General features: G+C 49.0%; 1 protein-coding gene across 5 annotated transcripts in view; it reads left to right on the plus strand.

Moving 5' to 3' along the window:
- LOC125707903 (disks large-associated protein 2-like) overlaps window positions 1-19,615 on the plus strand; it is a 140,825-nt gene that overhangs the window by 63,669 nt on the left and 57,541 nt on the right. For 3 of the 5 annotated variants that reach the window (XM_048975323.1, XM_048975319.1, XM_048975322.1), the window contains one exon: window positions 3,703-3,735. The exons of the other annotated variants lie outside the window; for them this stretch is intronic. In XM_048975323.1, the coding sequence (XP_048831280.1) occupies window positions 3,703-3,735 (33 nt within the window). The remainder of the gene's footprint in view (window positions 1-3,702; window positions 3,736-19,615) is intronic. 5 annotated transcript variants of the gene reach the window in all.

The raw sequence follows: 19,615 nt of genomic DNA on the forward strand, positions 1-19,615 counted from the left end.
AATGAGATTCTCCAAGAGAGTGTCTCAAATAATAGGTAGGCTACTCTGTTCCGACTTACTTTCTTGCCTTTCCAAAAACGTCCGCCACAGATGGAGTAGGTGTGCTGGGAGGGGTTTTCCTCTTCTGTGCCACATTCGTCTCATAATCAACATGACGATTGGAATGTTTTGATTTCATATGATAAATTAATCCCATCGTTGAATATTTGCATAAGCACCCCTCTTGAAATTTCAGCATTACATGCTTTACAAACTGCTCTGATATTTCAAAATACAACCACACGGCCGACATGTTGGATCTAATCCAGCCAAGCGTGTGCTGGTCATGGTTCTTTGCTTGCGTCATCACAAACATCTTGTTTCGGCCGTGTTTAAGGGTCCTTTGGGCGAAAACCGGAAAAGCATTTTTGGCAATTTTCGGTGGCCGAATTTTCGATGCATCCATATCAGAGACTGTATTCCACAGGCCATTGGTGGATGGCTTTTGGGCTCATTGATTCAAAAATACAATGGGATGGGACCTTACAAACTGATAGCTATTCACTTCATTAGTGAGATCTGTGCTAGAGATTGTAGTTTTCGTCAAATCTAAGTAGGATTTAGTTTAACCGTAAAACATTACGATTATTTCAGAAGGCGTTCGTAGAAATCGGTGCTAAACTTGCGAAGAATGTCCTGTACAGACTGAATAATTGCTTTCGTTTCGAATAATTGCACACATACATATAGCCATTTTTATTCAAGGATTTTTTTACCCTTAATGAAAGTAATCTAAGCAAGAAGTGCGAAATTGTGTGAGAAAGCAGGTTCCTTGTGTTCCTTATGAACCGCATTGTAAAATAACAAAAGGAATATATTGCTGTTATCGCACTGTATTAATAATTCAACACAACTTAATTACTCCCAACAAAATGACCCGAACAAATTTGTGTAAAATATGACGACTTAAATAGGGCAATGTGTAAAGAATTCTCATTGTTCTTTAAGACATTCTCCTTTTTATAACATAAAAAGGAGGCGAGAGCCATTTGCTCAGCACTTAACAGGCACTGCATAGCGTTTGCGTTTTCTTGCCGTTCCCTAAGTGTATAATCAGCGACAGCTGATCATACATAACACTTGCTAATTCTTCAGGCACGTGAGCCTGATAATTACAGGATTTTAATCAGATGTTTCACTATGTGCTGTGTTCTTGCTGGAAATTGGCTTTGATTGACAATCTGAAAATACATCTGTTTAATCAAGGGTGTGCTGGAGTGTTTCCATAGTCATGTGTAATGTTTATGTGGTTACAGCTTGTTTTATTGTGCCCATAGGATCCCCCCTCCCACTGTCCCTGTGATAGGCTGACATCCCATTCCAGGGTGGCCCCATGTCTCCTGGCCTGTAATAGGCTGACATCTCATTCCAGGGTTTCCCTTGTCTCCTGCCCTATGATAAGCTGGAATTCCATTTCAGGGGTGGCCTCTGTCTCCTGGCTTGTAATAGGCTGTCCTGCACATTGTGTCCATTGTTTTGCGGGTATTCCATTACAGAGACTCCCCTGCCTAATGCTCTGCGTTCCTGGGATTGGCTCTAGGCTATCTGTAGCCTTGCATTGAATTTGAGATTATAGAAGATAGATGGTTGGCTGTTTTATGGATGGATGGATGGATGGATGGATGGATGGATGAGAATTAAATATACTGCACACTCTTTCCCTGCATCCATCCATCTCCTAATTGCACATCCATATACATTTATTCATTTAGATGGCATTTTTGCCCACAGTGAAATACATCAATATCCAGAACATTGTCACCGGGTGGGGGGAGGTGTCTTGCATTATCCCAGGCAGCACAGTGCAAAGCCCCCAGGACAGGGTGCCAGTCCGTTGCAGGACACAAACTGTAACCAGTCAGCATGAACAAACTGTGCTTAAACCTTTTCAATGGTGGTTTGGCCATAGTGGCGGGGAGGGGGGGTCTCAGTCACCTCAGGGAAGGGGGGTAACTTGAAGATTAATTCGGAGAGGCTTGTGAAGGAAATTTAAAGGTCCATGTTCCACCTGAAGTACAAGCGCGCCAAGGCAACAAACGAAACCAATTTCCACAACTGCTTGGATACACTCTGCAGGGAACAGGTGTGAATGGAAATAGCTCCGCCTGCAGTGTCCCCATAGATCATGGCAAATGCTAGAGAGGTTATCCCGACTTGAACCTGCACCATTAAAGAAATGTTAATTGTTAAACGCAGTGAAGAGGATGGGAATAGAATTCCTCTGGGCAATGGTGATGATGTTACTGCATCATTTTTCTTTCTTATCAAATCAGAACGCGTCTGGGCTTTCAGTGTTACACTCACACTCGCTCATGACTGGTGGGAACGTTTCCTCTCTGGTGGTTTCTGATGATCGGTAATAAATCACCCAGTCCCAATAATACAGCAATAAAACATTTTATTGAACAAAGAGCTTTCAGTGCTATTTCAGGGGAGAGGCTAAATGAGAGACCACATACACTTATAGGCAGTCTTGACTTTTTTAGATGATTGATGGGAGACAAAGCCAATCAGAGCCGGTGTCTATATGCACGCAAAAACGCATCTGATCTTAATCGACCAATCGTGGTTAAGCATTTCTTCAGTGCAGCCTATAAGCAGATCCGTTTGTGCAGACGTACAACTGACATTTGCATATGCAGGGAAGGGTTCTGTAGGCCTACGGGCTGGGGTTAAGCACACTAATGGACCTGTTGTGAGAACTCCCTATAATTAATGAAGCCGGAGCCCGTATTTGCTGAGGTAAAGACAGCAAGTGTGATGAATGATGCAAATGTCTGTTTGTTTGCTGGTGTAAACAGTTCTGTCCCACACCAGATATATCTAGATGAAGTATGGGAAAGAAGTATGGCACTGTTTACGAGAAAGAGAATGAACGGACGGGTAGACCTAGCAAAGCGCGTGGGGCTTTCAGGACCATTGTTCTTGAGATGCGACTTAAAATGGTGCCCTGCCAGTCAAGTTGTAAAGTGCTGAAGCAAGTCAAAGCCCTTATAAATGTGTCAGAGGACTGTGGAGCTGTGTTTGAAGGAGGGGAGGAGCATCTTTGATCAAGGGCGTAGATTTGGGTATGGGCATTAGGGACATGTCCCTACTAATATCGTGTGAGGGTTTAGGGAGGCGGGAGGCTGATTTTGTCCCTAGGCTTCTGCAGAAGCAGGATGTGCAGATCACATCCCATCTGACGCGTGTCACATGACGTCTTTGCAGACCTCTGTAGCATGGATGAGAAAGGACCAGGTACCTCAGAAATCACCATATTCACCCCAGAGTAGTGGTGCAGCACCCACAAGAAACCTTCAAGGAGTTTGTTTTCATGTTTCGTTTATTTATGAATATAATGAATCCGGCCTATGACCCCGACAAAGTTAAGCGGTCCAGGTATAGATGTCTGGATAACGAATGTGTAATTAGACTTCAGTCAGGCTCCTTGGGCCAGAACCCTTTTCTGTAAAGCCCTGATTATTCAGCAGTTCTGTTTGATGTCAGATGTGAGCTCAGCCCTCATGTGATCTGTGTTCTCTGTGAACTCGCATCGCTGACTGTTGTAGAGGCGCCTCCCAGCTCGCGCCCACGCCTCTGTTGCCTGACCCGCGTTGCCGTCCGGCCACTGAGCACAGCGTAACCACCTGTTCCCTCTCTCTCTCCCTTTCCCGTCTGTAGAATCACAGTGTACGCTGTGTGGTGATCCTGAAGGTGAGTTGCCATGTTCTTTTTCTCCCCCATCTCTTTATAATGTCTGTGCATCGTAGCTGGGGGAGGGGGGGGGCAGGGAAGTTCCACCCTGTGGCGACGGGGGGGGATTGGCATCAATGCACAGCATTAAGGTCTGATTGCACGCTCATCTTTGTATTGCCGATTTTGTAGAACTTTCACAGGACCAGGCCCATAAATGCTGCTCACTGTTCATTGCCATGACGGACCTGCATGCTCCCCGCATGTGGAGGCAGATTCTGTCTCTTGTCCATTGTCCCAGCCAGTCTTTGTGCTTTTGCCATTTTTGAGCCCCCAGTGTGCTGGGATGATGATGTCGGTATGTGGCTATAGACGGTCGATTGGCCGTAAGTGTTTCATAGATTCCTGTCACCCCTGCCAATAGACAAGTGCTCAATGGCTTACAGAATCTATGCGTCTTTTGTGACGAAGGGAATCACAATACAAGTCAGTAGTTCTGGTGAATGTTCTGTTAGTTAACAGCTGTGACGTGATACATGTACAGTGCCCCTAAAGTAAAAACTCAAAAAATTAAGAAACCAAAAAACATTAAGAATACATTTATTATGATTCCTTCATTTTGAACGATTTCTAAAAAACATGTAGTTTTCTTAATTTTTTTTGCATTTTCTTAATTTTGTCATATTTTGTACTTCAAGGCCACCGTACATGCATGGCTGCTAGCTGATTGATGATCGCGCATGATCTTGTTGTGGGTTTGTTAAATAGTCGAAATTGCAGTCAGGAAAAATGTTATTTTCACAGGGTTGCACTGGACATATTAATTTAAAGAAGCTTGATCTTGGGACTGATCTCAATTCCAAAAATGTTCGCCCAGTGTCAGCATATAATTACGGAACGTAGAAATAACGTTTTCACAACTAATCAGAATGGCCGGCTTCTTTCGTCATTTCGCTCTCGCCAGGCTGCTCTTGTGTTCGCTCCAAGTCATTTGGGTAATTCTTCATGTTAAAAATCAATAGTCTCCTGATTGCATATTGGATTAAAACATAATCAGGTTCGTTCCGATAACCATTCCTGTGACCTTTGTGTTGGGCCGGACGGAACCGGGCGAGACGAGGCCCATTTCGGTATTTTTAGCCTTAAGCGGCTCGACTCTGCCTGCTGCTTTGCCGATTTCCCAGCAGCCAAAGCCAGGAGGTCAGCGACTGGCCAAAGGAGGCTTCCTGTCTTTGAGACCTTGGTGGATTCACCGGGTGGGGGTGGGGTAGACAGTGGCTGAGAGAGACGAGACAGGTCTTGTTTAGTGGAGATCGTTGCTGCGTGATTAACGGCACGTAATGCACAGGCTTTCCCAGGCTGAAGCGCAGGGGTCTTCTCTAAAAAAGGGGTCTCAAAAAGTTACTGCCCGTCTGGTTGACATCATCAAATTAAATAGTAGGGGGGCCTGATACCATGTTAATGTCCCTCTGTCTGTGATGGAAAGTGGTTTTTAAAATGTGCTTAACCCTCATTTATGTCTGAAGGGCAAAGTCGATCTTTCATAGGATGTGACATTATCTTAAGACCACTGATGCCTGCTAGAACCTCCCCCCTCCACTCCTGCCATATTTTCCGAGTGGAACACAGCTACAACGTGTGTATCTCGTGGAAGAAAGCGGTGCGTGAGCCAGGTGGATTGTGGGAAGCCTTACCGAGCTACGCTGATCATCTGCTAAGGGCTCTGGTGCTGATCAGGGGGGTTTGTCTGAGAGAGTTTGGCCCTTGGGAATCTGGGCTGGCTCCCGTTTGTTTGGCCGCAGACATACTGTAACGTGAGAGAGAAACTTTGGCTTCCAGATGCTTTCCAGTGCGCTGCTGGCTCATGGGAAACCTGACGATCACAAATGTGGGAATGTCAGAGATGCTGCTCTGATTGGATATGTGGGAAAAGTGGGCGTGGCCCAGAAAAAATAAAACCCACCCACATAACGGAGGAATAAACCATAATACGTCATGCACATAGCATTACCTTTGCATTTTTTTGTGTGAATGAGATTTTTACACACTTCTGTGACAGTTTTTATTCATTTATATGGGTATTTGAGTGATTAAGTATTTTACTGATGGCTACAGCAGTGGGGCTTCTCCCCTCTTTCTTCTATTCATTTATTTAATTATAACGAAGGAAATTGTCACACTGACTTCCTGCATTACATTAGCGATGTTACATTCCGGTTGGTTAACAGGGGGAAGCACCCTGGGGTAGGTGCCAAGGGCAGCCTGTTGCTGCCAGCCCAAAGCTGGGAGGGAACAAAATCGTGGACCGTCTTGGGGCCCCCGCAGACTGGACTGGGAAGCAGTGGCCTGGATGACAGGGATCCTAGATGACACTGATCTAGGCTGAAGCGTTTATAGGGCTTCTCCAAAAGCCCCTCGCAGTCACTTGTGTTGCAAGGTTGCGATTAGCTCTGCCAAAAAAAAATGCCACATGGGTCCTACCGCGGCCCGCAGGCCCTCGCTGTGCTGCTCCGCCGACTGAAGACATCGCCGTTTTAATGCGAGCAGAGAGGACAGTGTTGGCAGGGGCGACCCGACTGAGCACTCCATTGTGATTGTGAGCGGGGTTGCCATAACGACAGCCTGTCGGATCCCCGCCGCCCTTTGTGAGGCATCGTGGCGTGCTAACGACTGCCATCAAGGGGCATTAAAGGCGCTTGAGGGCAATACGGCGCCGCTTCGGAGTCTGCGGATCGGCAGCGTCTGCGCTCCGTCTCGCCGGCACGCTCGCTCCGTTCCTCAGCCGTCTTCAGAATCACGTTTCTGGCCAGCAAACTGTTATTGTCCCTCCAACCCGCCTGCAGGCTGCAACAGGTACATGGGCTCTGCTGAGGCCACACCTGCACCGGCCGGTGACCCACCAAGCTGAGCTCATGTGCTAAGCACCAATTATTAAAGGGACATTGCGTGGATCTAAAGAACAGTAAAGCACTGTGTTAATGCAGTACAGAAGGGTCACTGTGCATCCCCACCTAGAGCATGGGGGGGGGGGGGCAGTGTATGGCTCAGAGGGTTAGGGCACTGTGCCTGTGATCAGAAGGAAACTGGTTCTAATCCCAAAACTGGAAGAGTGATTTCACCTTTAGGTCCCCAGTTAACCCCAAATTGCTCCAGTGACTGTTTGACACTGCTTTGGATAAACCATCTTCTAAATAAAACGGCAAAGACCTATTTGCCCTGGCATCCCTCTCCATGCTCGTTGCTGGAGGTTATCGCTCCTTCTCTGGACAATTCCCTCAACTGCCACGAGCCCCAGAACCTGAAATGTCTCCATATTTAAGTGCAGGATAACTTAAGTGCATTTTTGTCATGGGTTAAAACAAGAAGCTCAACTGCTCAAACCGGACAGTGGGTCCCAGCGCATCCCCTGCCATCGCCTGACGTCCTTTGATCTGCAGTCGCCGGGCCCTTAGTAAAAATCACAATACAGATAATTAGTGCAGAAATGCCATTAGTCATAATCGCCACTGAACCAACCGTGGCCAAAACTGCATAGCTAAACACACGGCCTGCGAGTGTGTGCCTCAGTCTGTGTATTACATATAGTATGAGGAACTCTCTGTGATTTTACAGAAGCAGGTCTGCTGCTACCGTCCTCATTTCTCAAAGGCAGCTGTGCAGTAAACGTGAAGAAAGACAGCTCTGTTAAGTTTTGCTGGGAGTAAATAAAAGTGAACGTTACATACTTGAGTGTGTTATTTGTCAGCCGTGCGGCTGTGAATTGAGCCCTTTCAGAGCCAGGAGCCAAAGGGTGAAAGAGACCAATAGGTTTGGCTGCATATGGTCCGTGAGATTACCCATGATCCTCCTTAATGCCCCCCCTTCCCCCGCATCGTTTGTTGCTTTGCGATGGCCTCTCATTTGCTGAGCTGGCAGGTGTGAACGAGTGAGGCGAGTCTGCGCGGGCGGGCGATACCGGGGCTGAAGCACATCCTCCTGGGGCTCCCTCCTGATGGGTAATAGCCAACCCAGTCGGACACGCCGGAATAAATCAGGAAAGGTTTGGGAGGGATACTGGACGTGCTCCAGGAGGAGATGTGCGGCTGCGCATTTGAGCGACATTAGCTAGTGATTTCGGAATAACACTGACCTCTCTCAGACTGTTTGATGAGGGTGACCAGACCTGAGGACCGACGTTTTATCACAGACAGGTGACAGGACATGGCCTGTGAGGTTAAGAACTCATTAACCCCCAGGACGTCTGTATCTAGGGACTCTCCCGCTATATTTGAGCAAGCCACTGATGGATCATGGATGGATGGACTTGCCACAAATTGTCCAAATCAAATATCCAGCAGTATAAACAGGAAATTAAAGTCACTTTGTCTAGCAGTGTGACTTGGGCTACAGGCGTGACGAATTGAAAAGGAACGAAAGGGTGAAGCCATCACGGGATTGACGCTCTCTTAGCGCGTCACGAGCATCTCAGCTGGTAATTAATGTTCTGAATGGCGAAGCCTGCGTGTGCATTTTAACGGCCCAATTAGCAGTTCCGAGGCTGCTTTCGAAGCCCTCTGCCGGAGTTCCTGAAGGGATGTTTTCTTTTTAAAAGGCGACGGATTTCTCCGGAATTAATGACGGTATCCGGGAGGAGAGTCAGGGCTACAAATCTGAGGGACGAGGCCGAGGCGGCTGGAAAGGCTTCAGGGTATTTGCAGGAAATACCCGTTTGATGCGAGAGCAGAGCTCGATGGCAGCCTCCTGCTCGGGATTGGCCGTGCTGTTCACTGCCTCGTGTTCTAACGTCAGCGAATGCACTACACACTGGGAAATCAGCCCTTACGCTTGGGGGCGCTGATACCAGTGGATCTAAATCGATGTTGTTCTTAGTCATTCTCCGGCCACCCTCATAACCCCCCACTGGTCCAGAGACAATGTTACTAAGGCAAGCCCCGGTCTGCATCCTTGCTGCAAAATGTTAAACTGATAATGCCCCCCCGCCCCCACCCACACTGCCCCACCCCCACAGCTGTTCAGCGAGACCTCGGCCGCCCTGCCATCGCCCTGGGACACTCCGCTCCCTCCCCCAATGTGGGCGCAGAGGGGCTCTCGTGCTCCAGGCCTCTCTGTAACACAATTACCCCTAATGCATATACTCCCTGTGCCCGAGAACGTCGCATGTATGTACTTGCCAGCATGGATTTTTGTTTTATTTTAATAATCCGTTTACATCGACCTGCGGGATGCGTGCCAATCTGCTGCTTAGAGCGCATGCCGTCCAGAGACCGTTTCTAGTGTGTGTGCATCTGGGAGTATTTGCCCCAGGGTGTCTTTGCCCCAGGGAGTATCTCCCCCTGGGAGTCCCTGCCTCTTGTTCTATCTGCCCCTTTGAGTCTCTGCCCCAGGGACTATCTGCCCCTTGGAGTCCCTGCCTCTTGTTCTATCTGCCCCTGGGAATCTCTGCCCCTTTAAGTCTCTGCCCCAGGGACTATCTGCCCCTTGGAGTCCCTGCCTCTTGTTCTATCTGCCCCTGGGAGTCTCTGCCCCTTTAAGTCTCTGTCCCAGGGACTATCTGCCCCTTGGAGTCCCTACCTCTTGTTCTTTCTTCCCCTGGGAGTCCCTACCCCTGGTCTTCCCAATTCATTGGCCTGTGTGTTTTTTCTTCTTTAATTATATCAAATGCTCTCAGCATCCCTTACACACACATTGAACATTTGTGATTGGTTAATCCCATCTTTTTCCAAGTCTCCTGCTTCTTTGAAATTCCAGATTTGATCTAGGGTCCTGTGACCTCATGAAATGAATGAGTCTAATTCCTCTCATTGGGTCTTAAGCCGTTTTGTGCCATCAAAATGATGTCTTCTTCACGGCGCCGCCCTGTAGGGTGCCTGTGGACTTGCACAACAAAGTATCCTGCATTTTGAGACACGGCATGAGGTTCGAGGCTGCCCCAGGGGGCTCAACGAAGTGCGGTATGTACTGTAAGTAAGCCATTAGGACACACTGGGCGCCCCCTGCTGATCGGCCTTATGACGCACACACGACCCTCCCATGTTCTCTTCCTGTAGCTGGGAAGAACTCGGCACAAGATAATTGTGGTTACAGATCATTAAACGGGGTTAGAAGCTTGAAAACAAGCCTATTATTAGATTACATTCTGGGTATTGAAGGTGTGCAAAAAATCTATTTTTAGATTGAGATCAAAATTGTACCCAAACATAAAATACTCATAGATTGTAGATTGTGAAAAGACTCCACATTTCATCCAATTTTGGAAATGATATATCAGCAAAATATTATTGGTCTCCATGGTAATTTATCAGAACCTGCGACTGGCGACTCGGGGTATATTAAAACAAAAACAACTTGAGTAAATCTATAGTTCACTATGATTTTTTCCGTCGACCAAACCCAGTGCTTATACAGTATAAAAGTGTCATTTTACCAAGTGAGACCGTGAGGCCGATGAATACGTGCCGATCAATTCATTAAGGATTATAATTTAAAGAAAAGCGTTTGGCACCGGCCGTAGTGTCCTCTTCATCCTCGGAGATCGATCATTTGACTAACCAAGCCATCCCCAGAGCCCTTCGGGGGGGGGGGGTCGGGCTTGGCGTGTTGAGCAATGAGCTGCTGTTCGGATGGGGCGAAGGCTCCGACCACATGAATCGATTCTGCGCGGCCATCTCCCTGAGTCATGACTCGCCGCTCGGACAAATGGAGCAGCTAGCGGGAATAAAAAAAGAAGAAAAAAAAAAGAATCGTGGCTTTAGATCATCACTGAATATCAGAGCTGGGACTCCCATCTCAATCATGGTCGGTAACATGAGGGAAAGAACACAAGCCGCAGCGACGTCAACAAACCTGCCCGCCACTGAGCCGGGAAGGCGTGCTGTACGCATTTACTCCATTATCGGTCAAGTTCACGCCGGGAGCCCGGTCGTTTTTCACGGTCCAGCCACCGTTCCTCTTAAACGCCATGCCTGAGTTAAACGTCCCTTAATCGCCGCTGCTAGCTCCAGGGTCTGGATGTTCACCCTGATCTGCAAGAAGCCACTGAGAACCGGCTGATAGGGGGAATTAATTGTTATTAGGTAAATGTTTCCGTGCAATATTAATGAGGCACTTCTCTCTGCCTTGGATTTCTTCCCTCGATGTGCTTTTTCAAACAAAACCCGTAATGAGCTTGGTGTCTGACCGGGCCAGTTGTGCCGAATATGCTACCGGCGAATTACATTTCAGCTGCACGTCCTATCAGGAGTCACTAGACGCATGTAAAAAGAATTCCGGAAGTTTCTGCCTAACAAACTTCGAAGTGACAGGCTGTTTAATTAGAATCAGTTTGAACACTTAAGGCGTGTTCCAGAATTTAAAAATCTTTGTTCATTCCCGTAGGACACCCCCACGGGCATAGGGTCCTTGGCTGGCTGTCATCTATAGCAACGGGCGTCATGTTGTCCTACCCAGACAAGTACTACTTTACACCATTGCTCAATGATATGATTGGTTCACCTGCCTGCTGCCGACAGACGAGGGAGGGTCACATGTTGCCTATTTTATATCGATATCGGCGGTGTTGTCATAACAAAATCGCTGGTTGTGAGCCATGAAGGGAGTGACTAACAGTAGGAAATAAGTACTCAGGCAGAGATGTGGGAGCCTTTCTATTCCATTTCATTGCGTTGCAGGTTGCCTGAAACATTACCTCCGATTCAGCAATGTTGCTCGTTCCCATTCGCCTCATCCTTGGGTTAGTCTTTGCTGTCTCTTTCTGTATTTGATACTTTATATTCATTTATCTGCCGCTACATGCATTTTAAAATGAGAGGAACAAAGTGCACGTGTCATGTATTTTTAATTTATGCTAGCTTCTAGTCGCCACGGCGATAAGAGTTCTCCACTGCAGTTCGGATTAAATATATATGACGTTGGGACAGGTGCAGCTGTGGGCAGCACAGTGCGCCACGTGCGCCAAAGGCCAGGCGCTCTGTAGTGGCAACACGATGGTGCTGTGAGAGAGCCTCTGCCTCTCACCGTGACACAGAGCGCAAAGCATTCTGGGAGATCCACTTCGAAGCGGCCTCCTGTTCTCTGTTTGTGGACTTTGCGGGTTTTCCCTTGCACAGATTGCCTTCAAGGTTCTGTACATGGCGTACAGGCAAACAAGTGCCACTAGGAGGACTGAATCACCTGAAATTCACTTTAGCACCCGTGTACGTGCCTGACTTGTCCAGGGTGCACCACGGCCCTACCAGTTGTATCCCATGATTCCTGTTATTTCCAGGTTACCTTTTATTTGTATTCTTTGTGAAGGTCTCCAACCAGGGCTTAAAATCTCTTAACATTCCCATGTAGTTTCAGTAAACCAAACTCTGGGAGTTTTCTGCAGAGTGTAGGAAGCACACAGCCTTGGCCTCGGGGCAGATGTTCCTCATCTTATGTTTCTAGACCTTCGCAAATGGGTGGAGAATGCCGGGAACAGGCTGTCTGCCCGCGGCCATCTTCATTCATTACAGGCGGCTCCGATTACTAGAGGGGATATGCAATTCACAGAGTCCAATGGCAGTCGATTAGGCCGGGGCCTGGCGTTCCCGAGGTCCCCGCTGTTATAGTGCAGCACAAACACGGCCCTTTTCAAATCTCCCTTGGTGGTGCATAAGTATCGTCATCACTTCCCCGCAGGAATCCACGTTGTGATCAGATTACACGGCTGGCACTGGCCACAGCTTCTGCGGACGGCAGCGTTTGTGTCCCGCTACGATTTGGCGAGATCGATTTGATGGGAGGATTCTTCAAAAGCCACGCCGCTATTTCATAATTCCCATGATACCTTTCAGCTGCATTCCGAGGCCGCCCCCCTGCCTCATTTTCTCCTCGTGAGTGCTATTCTCTGGGAGACTAAAAGGAGTCATTCAGGAGCATCCTGATTGGTTCCCCAGACGCCTGTTACGCTGTGATAGGTCACTGAACCGAATCCTGCTTTCACATCTACCTCGTATTAAACAGATGTCCTCACTGCTTACTTTCAAGTGGGCTCCCAGAAACCGAGATATAACTGAAGAAATATGATTTCAGGTTCGTGGCTGTCAAAAAAAAAGGTTTCATCTTCATCTTCATCTTTCATCTTCATCTTCTATCTAACCCGTAAGTCCGTCCCACTTCTCAGGGCGGAGGGGGGCAGCTGTCCGTGACCCAGTGGCTTCTGACGTCCCACTTTTCTCTGCCGGATCCTGAGGCTCCTTTGAAGCTTGTTAAAGAAAACAAACGCATGTGGGGGGTGACGCCACGCTCTCAAATTTATATTTGATGCGAAGGCCCTCGTTTACCTCCCGCCGTTTAAATATTCAAATGGACGAGAGCGATCAGCCTAATAAAATCTCTTTCCGGGAGCAGCTTGACATTACGCTCTCCGCGTGACGAGCCCAGATTTATCTGCGTTCTCATCCTCCTGGTCGGCGCGTCAGTCGTGTCAGTTAAGCGGAGAATTTGAGTGCGGCTTCCTCGACGCATATGTCTGCTCTGAAGCAGCCTGCAGCTCGGTCTGGGAAATATGTCCAATGAGCTGTACGTGAAAACAGGCACATAATTCAGAGATGCAGCTCATTTCTGGGTGGTTGTTGGCCAAGAAGACTGAGCATGATTCGCGGTATTATGAAAATGACACTCTCTAGCCCCCTCCCGCCCCCCCCCAAGCCGTAATCGCACTTTAGTGAGTAGGTAACATACCATTTAATATCCAGTTAATTCCCCGACACATGTGGAGACGTGTAGAGAGCAATATTTGCAGACAAAATCAGCAGTGGGTGACCTTCTGAAGCACATGGAGGCTCAGCGTAACGCAGACGTGTCTCTCGCTTACTCTGGTTAATTATGCCGTTTACGCTGTTCCCATCTACCGTGCGAACTTCCAGATGATTCTGGGCACGCCGCTAGGAGCGTGCTATGAGATTTGCCTTGCTGAGGAGACCCAGGGCAAGGTGCTAAGGGCACCCTGCGTGAGAGTGTGACGATGGTGAGAGTGGTGAGCCGGTGTCGGGGGGGGGGCAACATTAAAATTGGTCAATGGGCGGGGGAGGTCTGTTTGATGGGCAGACATTTGAGTGAGCCACCCCCGGCTAATAGGCTAATCTTTTTTTTTAGCATCCTTGAGTGAGCAGTTTTGGGGGAACAGAGGTGGTCATTTGTGAGGGTAGCCCCCCCCCCCAATCCTCCTAGGAGCATGTGGTTCCCCCCTCTCCTCCACAGACATCAAGCTCTTGGAAGAGGAGGGCAGAGCAGAGGGAAGAGGTGTCCCTTCTGGCATCAGTGAACCCCCAAGTTTGTTGTGTTCCTTAGGCAGCCATCTTGGATTCCCTGTCTACCCCCACCCCCACCCCCACCCCCGACCTGCTTACGTTTCTGCCTCTCTGTTTGTTCCCTTGCCCACTGTGTAAATGCAGGCAGACGGAAAATAACTGGCTCATCGAGGGCTGAAGAGCTACTGTGTGAGTGTGTCCTTCAGAGGGTGTCCATACAGCACGTCGTCACACCGTGTCCTGGACACCGTACCCCTAGCGAGTCCCCGCCGTGCCTCCTATACAAGCACACTAATAGGCCGAGTGCGTGAGCCTGGCCTGGGATATGCTAGGTCCCGTCGGCGGCCTAAATTGACCCATGCGGGGGCACAACTGGCTCACTGGGGTGCCCCATTAAAGCTGTGCTGTGTTGCATTATCTACCCATGTCACGTGTGTGTTGGAAACTTCACAATACAAGGAAGTAATTTTTTGGGCAACTTCTGCTCTGGGATAATGTTTCCTGTTCCCATTAAATGATCGTTTAGAGTGAGAGCTCGCCGGCGTGTGGAACATGTCCGGGGTCCTGCAGGGATCCAGGGCAGGGCTGTCAGTGCCCAGGGGCCACCGCCCGTCCTGAAGTGCCATGCGGTCATTACTTCTTCACTTTCATATTTTTGTACAAAATTACGGCACCGTTTCCATGGAGACACATTGACGCATCGGTTTGCCTGGGTCATGCCATCGGCACGTTGGTGCATTTCAACAAAAGTTTCTTTCTTTATTTTTTTAAACCACTTCCTTCTTCCAGTTCCCAAACAGTAGCGCAGTAATACTGCTACGCACTGCAGTCTTCTCATATTGTTGTAGGCGGCGTGGGAATCTACTAATGTGATTCAGGAGCAATGCAGGACCTCAGTGGACCCAAGCAAACCCTGAAAAAGCACGTTAGACCTTTTCATTTTATTCTGCCCCCCCCCCCCCCCCCCCCCAATCGGGCTATGAATGGGACAGCATCTGATTTGAAAACCCTTTAAAATGTATCTTTTCATTTTTGGTGCTTGGGAGACAGTTGACTTCCATTGTCTTCATGGGAATTTAACCCACGCTAACGGGGCAAGCTGGACAGGACCATCCATCAAAAGCCAAGTGGGTTTCAGACCACCGCTGTGGTCTCACTGAGCTTCAGACCAAGCTGTAATCAAGAATATCTACAAGCCACACTACCTGAAACGCCTTTGCCTGAACTCAGCCCCGCCCACTGTGGTGATGCCCCTCCCACCCCAGCAATGCCCCTCCCACCCCAGTGATGCTCCACCCACCTAACTTGTGGTTTTTCCTTTTGCTCAGTTTGTTGAGCTTATTCTGTTACGCTAGTATGCGCTAGAATACTGCCCACCATGAAGGCATAACTTTTATCTTTTGAAACAGCTTTGATGTCGGGCCTGGCGGTTAAATTGATGGAAAGAGCTTTAAACAGCTGCGGACGTTGTTTAAGGAGCTATGTGAGCCCAGTTGTGCTCGCTGGAGCTCTGGAAGCAGAATCTTCTGCGCTTGACAGGTTGCCATGCCGATGTGTACAGTCACTCAGAGCATGGCTCTGGTCCCTCTCTCTCTCTCTCCTTCTCTCTGTGTTTGTTTCCCAATCACTGGAGACCTGATCCTCCAGAGAATGTTACAGGTCAGTGCTGACAGCTAATTTAGAGGCCCCAGTAATTGCTGTTTGATGGACACTGCTGACCTCTGTCCTATTTTGCCAACAATATCTTTGGTAAATGCGGAGGACGCTTCTGCTTTTATATAAGTAGTGGGCCTTGTGAGGAGGTAAGCGGGCCGAGGCTAGCGGCTGCCAAACAGCTGATTGGCTGGAATGTCCGGCATTTATCTTCCTCTAGGCATTCGTTCTAATTGGAGAATATAAATGCACAGGCCGCAGAAAGAAAGGTAACTCCGTATCCGAAGGAAACGATGCTGAGAGCTTGCAGGGCGCAGTCAGCCACAGATGGCAGCATTCTGCGTTTATCTGTGAAAATCATTGAAAAATGAGGACTTCCGCGCTGACGGGTAACACACAAACGATACTGGCAGCTGGGCTGAACGAGCACGAGCAGGAACTGTCATAAAAGGGCTGGTATGATGTCGCCATCAGCTCATCCTGGTGGGCGCAATATCGGATTTTGTTTAGACTCGAAGCGGCTGGAATACTGATGAAGCCGGAGTGCATTGCGCTGGGAGTTTGGATGGCGGGAAATTCCGGTATTTTTTGCATTAATAAACGGAGCCTTAATGACAGCCCCTTCCCCTGCACAATTACAATACCGCCAGGCACTATATGCAAATTTCCCCAAGAACAATTGCATCATGTGAGTCTCCCTGACACTAACATCTTTGACTAATCATAGTGGGAGCCAAGGAATTATGTCGATTAATCCGGAAAATAAACTTCAGGGTTTATGTTGAGGACGGGAGCTGTGGGTAAGGGGTTTTGTCCGCCAGCGGTATTTAACATCTTAAACACTGCTGGACCTAAAACACTCATACTTACACCATCCTGAGTCAAGCAGCGCTGTGAATTCTCATGCCTGCTTTGCATATGGATGGGATGCATCTGGAACTGCAGTCACGTCGTTATTGCCAGGGGTTCGAAAAGCACGCATTACAGTGATGGGATCTGCCTGTGCTCGGCGTTTCCTGGGAGCCTCTGACATGACAGTCAGCAGATCTTCTGGGCCTGTTACTCTGAGGCTCTGTTGATCCTGATCACAGAGGCCATGGTGAGAAGGTGAGGGAGATCAGTGGGGTTGATGGTGTGCTGTGACCCCAGAGCACCATTGGGTGCTGGGTGGGGCCAAAGAACCCCCCTTTCCCCTTTTCCCAGTATCCCCCAAAACCATATTACCCTTATAGGTCAACAGACCTTTCAGTACCTGGATCAAATAGTTCAGATGTGAGTTGGAGAATACAATCAATGCCAGCGTGGCATTACAGGAGTGTACGAGGGTGTCAGGCAGGGATGGGATGCCGTGTGTTCTGTGTCGCAGAATGTACAGGGAGGACGAAGGAAGGTCTCCATGGGCGCCACCTACTGTCAGGGTTTGCGAAGAGATGAGTTGGCGCTGGGGCTTCTCAGCTGGCTTTGTTTGTGATGAGACGGCGGTATGTAAACAGCCTCTCGTGCCGCCTCCACTCCGATGGGAACACCGCTTGTCTTGATGATCGAGGAGCGCCCGCGATGGAGGCTGCCACCCACGCGGGCTTTCTGCGGCTCTGTCTGACAAGATGGTGGTGGAAAACGAGAGCCATCCGCGAGGCCGGAGCCCCCGTAAAGCTCCGCGATGTGCTGCCGCGCGCGGATTCAGAGCCATGACGAATACCAAGAGCCATAATACTGATTTTACCACAGCGAAGCAGCGGGCAGATTTAGTGATGCACTTGCGGGCCAGAGACACGGACGCTGTGCACCGAATCTCTGTGCTGCTCTGGTATACGTGTGAGGGAAATGGCGTCTGGCAGCCTCAAACAAAAAGAGGAATGAGGCGTAAATCAGGGTCCCTGAACTCCTGATGTGGGCCCCGCATGTGGCACTGTGCCCATTAAGGGTCGTTATCACCAATTATTCACTCAATCAGTTGTGTTTGTGACTCAGGGAGAAGGCGACATTGCTCACTAGCCTTACCCTGGCCTCCACTGGGATTTGGGATCAGAGGGAGAGAGGGAGAGGGAGAGGGAGAGAGAGAGAGAGAGAGAGAGAGAGAGAGAGAGAGAGAGAGAGAGAGAGAGAGAGAGGGTGGAGAAAGGGGGACGAAGGAGGGAAATGGATGTTAGGGTTAGAGGGAATAGAAATGAAGAGAGGGAGAGAGAAGCAAAGAGTGAGCAGGAGAGATGGGAAAGAAGGAGGGAATTTGGAGAGAGAGGGAGGGGGATGATGGAGAGGAGAGAAATAGGAATTAAGGAATTAAAGAGAGAGGGAGAGAGGGAGGAAGAGAGAGTGAGCGAGAGAAAGGGGGAAGAAGAAGAGAAATTGAAGGATAGAATTAAATGGAATTGTTATGTATAACAGTTAGTTGGGAGCTGGGGGGCTATAGGGGGTACCGATTGGGCTGGGCATCAAAGGTGGGAACATGGGCCACACCACCTCTGCCCCCACATGGACGGGAATCACCTGAAGCACATACATATCAGCGCTCCCCAGCGCCACCTGCTGGGCGAGGCGTGGACCAGCAGCCGGCAGCAACAGCTGCGATAATCATTAGTAGCACTTATTAATAGCTGGACCCTCTGGCCTCTGGGAGGAGGGTTCTCAGCATCTAAAGGAAGCTGAGGGTTCTAGCCATCACTGTGCTCCTGTCTCTTCCCTCACTGAGTTAATTCCTGCTGTGGGGGCTTTTGCCTTATAAATTTTCTCTTGATGGACATTAAGATGGCAGTTTCACGTTGTCAGTGCCATATGATTATGGGTGATGATGGCTCCAGTGCACCATCACCCATCTCCCCGCACCTGTCTTTCCCATCTCTATCACTGGCGGCGCCAGTTTCCCAAATGTCTTTGGAAGAAATTGATAAATTGTTGGATTGATTAGTGGATCAGGAGAAGTTAGTGTAGCTGTGGGTCAGTTAAGTAACGACTATGGGCATTAGTGGGTCAGTATATCAGCAGGTTAGTGTAGCATCGGGTCAGCATAGCGACTGACAGATTGTGCGGGTGATCGGAGGAGGGCTGTTTCCGCCACTCCCCTCGGTTAATCCACTCGCTTGCGCCGGGCAGCGGGCCTCCCTGAAGTCCGCCGGTCACCATCGCTCCTGCGGCATTTGGTGGCGCCGCGGGGACGGCCGAGGACAGCCTGCCAGTGGAGCGTTATGCAACCGGCCTCGACCTCGGCGGTGCCGGAGCGCGGGAACGGGGGCCAAGCGGTGAATCAGACAGCATCCCGCCAAGTGCAGGTCAGAGCTCCGAGATGCTCCGCAGTCGCAATACAAAGACTATGCAATCTGAGTATCGTGGGCCTGCTTTAAGAGCACTGCTGCACTGACCACTTTCAGGTTTGTTAGCTTCTAATGGAAGCATCGCAGTTCCTGACTTTGTTTAAAATTCATTGCTTCCCCCAATTCTTTCCGTACCTCCCATCATTCTGACAGATCCTCTGTCCAAATAAAAAAGGCTGAAATTTATTTCTGCGACTAGTGACTAAAGCATTTAGCAGAGCAGTCCAAACATGGAAGGCGGCAGGTCGGCGTGGGGGGGGCAACACGCATGTCCTGGCAGTTCTGTGAGGCCTGCATTTGCTTGGCTGCCAGTTTGGATCAATTTGCTCAACCATGTTAGAAGGTTGGTGAGCCATGAACTTCTGGGACTCGAACCTGGAACCCTTTGAAATGGAGCAGCATGCTGGCCTAGAGAAGCCCAGGGTCGCTGCAGTCCCAGAATGGGATTTGCTGTTGTACCATTTAACAAAATTACTGTTAAATTAAAACTGTAGGAGTGGGTAAAATTGCTACACTGGACAAAAGGACAGATTGGATGGATGGATGGAATGAAGGAAAAGACTGAGGGTAAACTTCACAGATAGATGAAACTACGATGTAAAAACATAAAAATACTAATACAAATTTTAGAGCCGTGTCATGGATAGTTATTCATGCCCCCTTTGC

Source organism: Brienomyrus brachyistius, chromosome 14 (genome assembly GCF_023856365.1).
Source record: "Brienomyrus brachyistius isolate T26 chromosome 14, BBRACH_0.4, whole genome shotgun sequence".
In the NCBI taxonomy this organism is placed as follows: Eukaryota; Metazoa; Chordata; class Actinopteri; order Osteoglossiformes; family Mormyridae; genus Brienomyrus; species Brienomyrus brachyistius.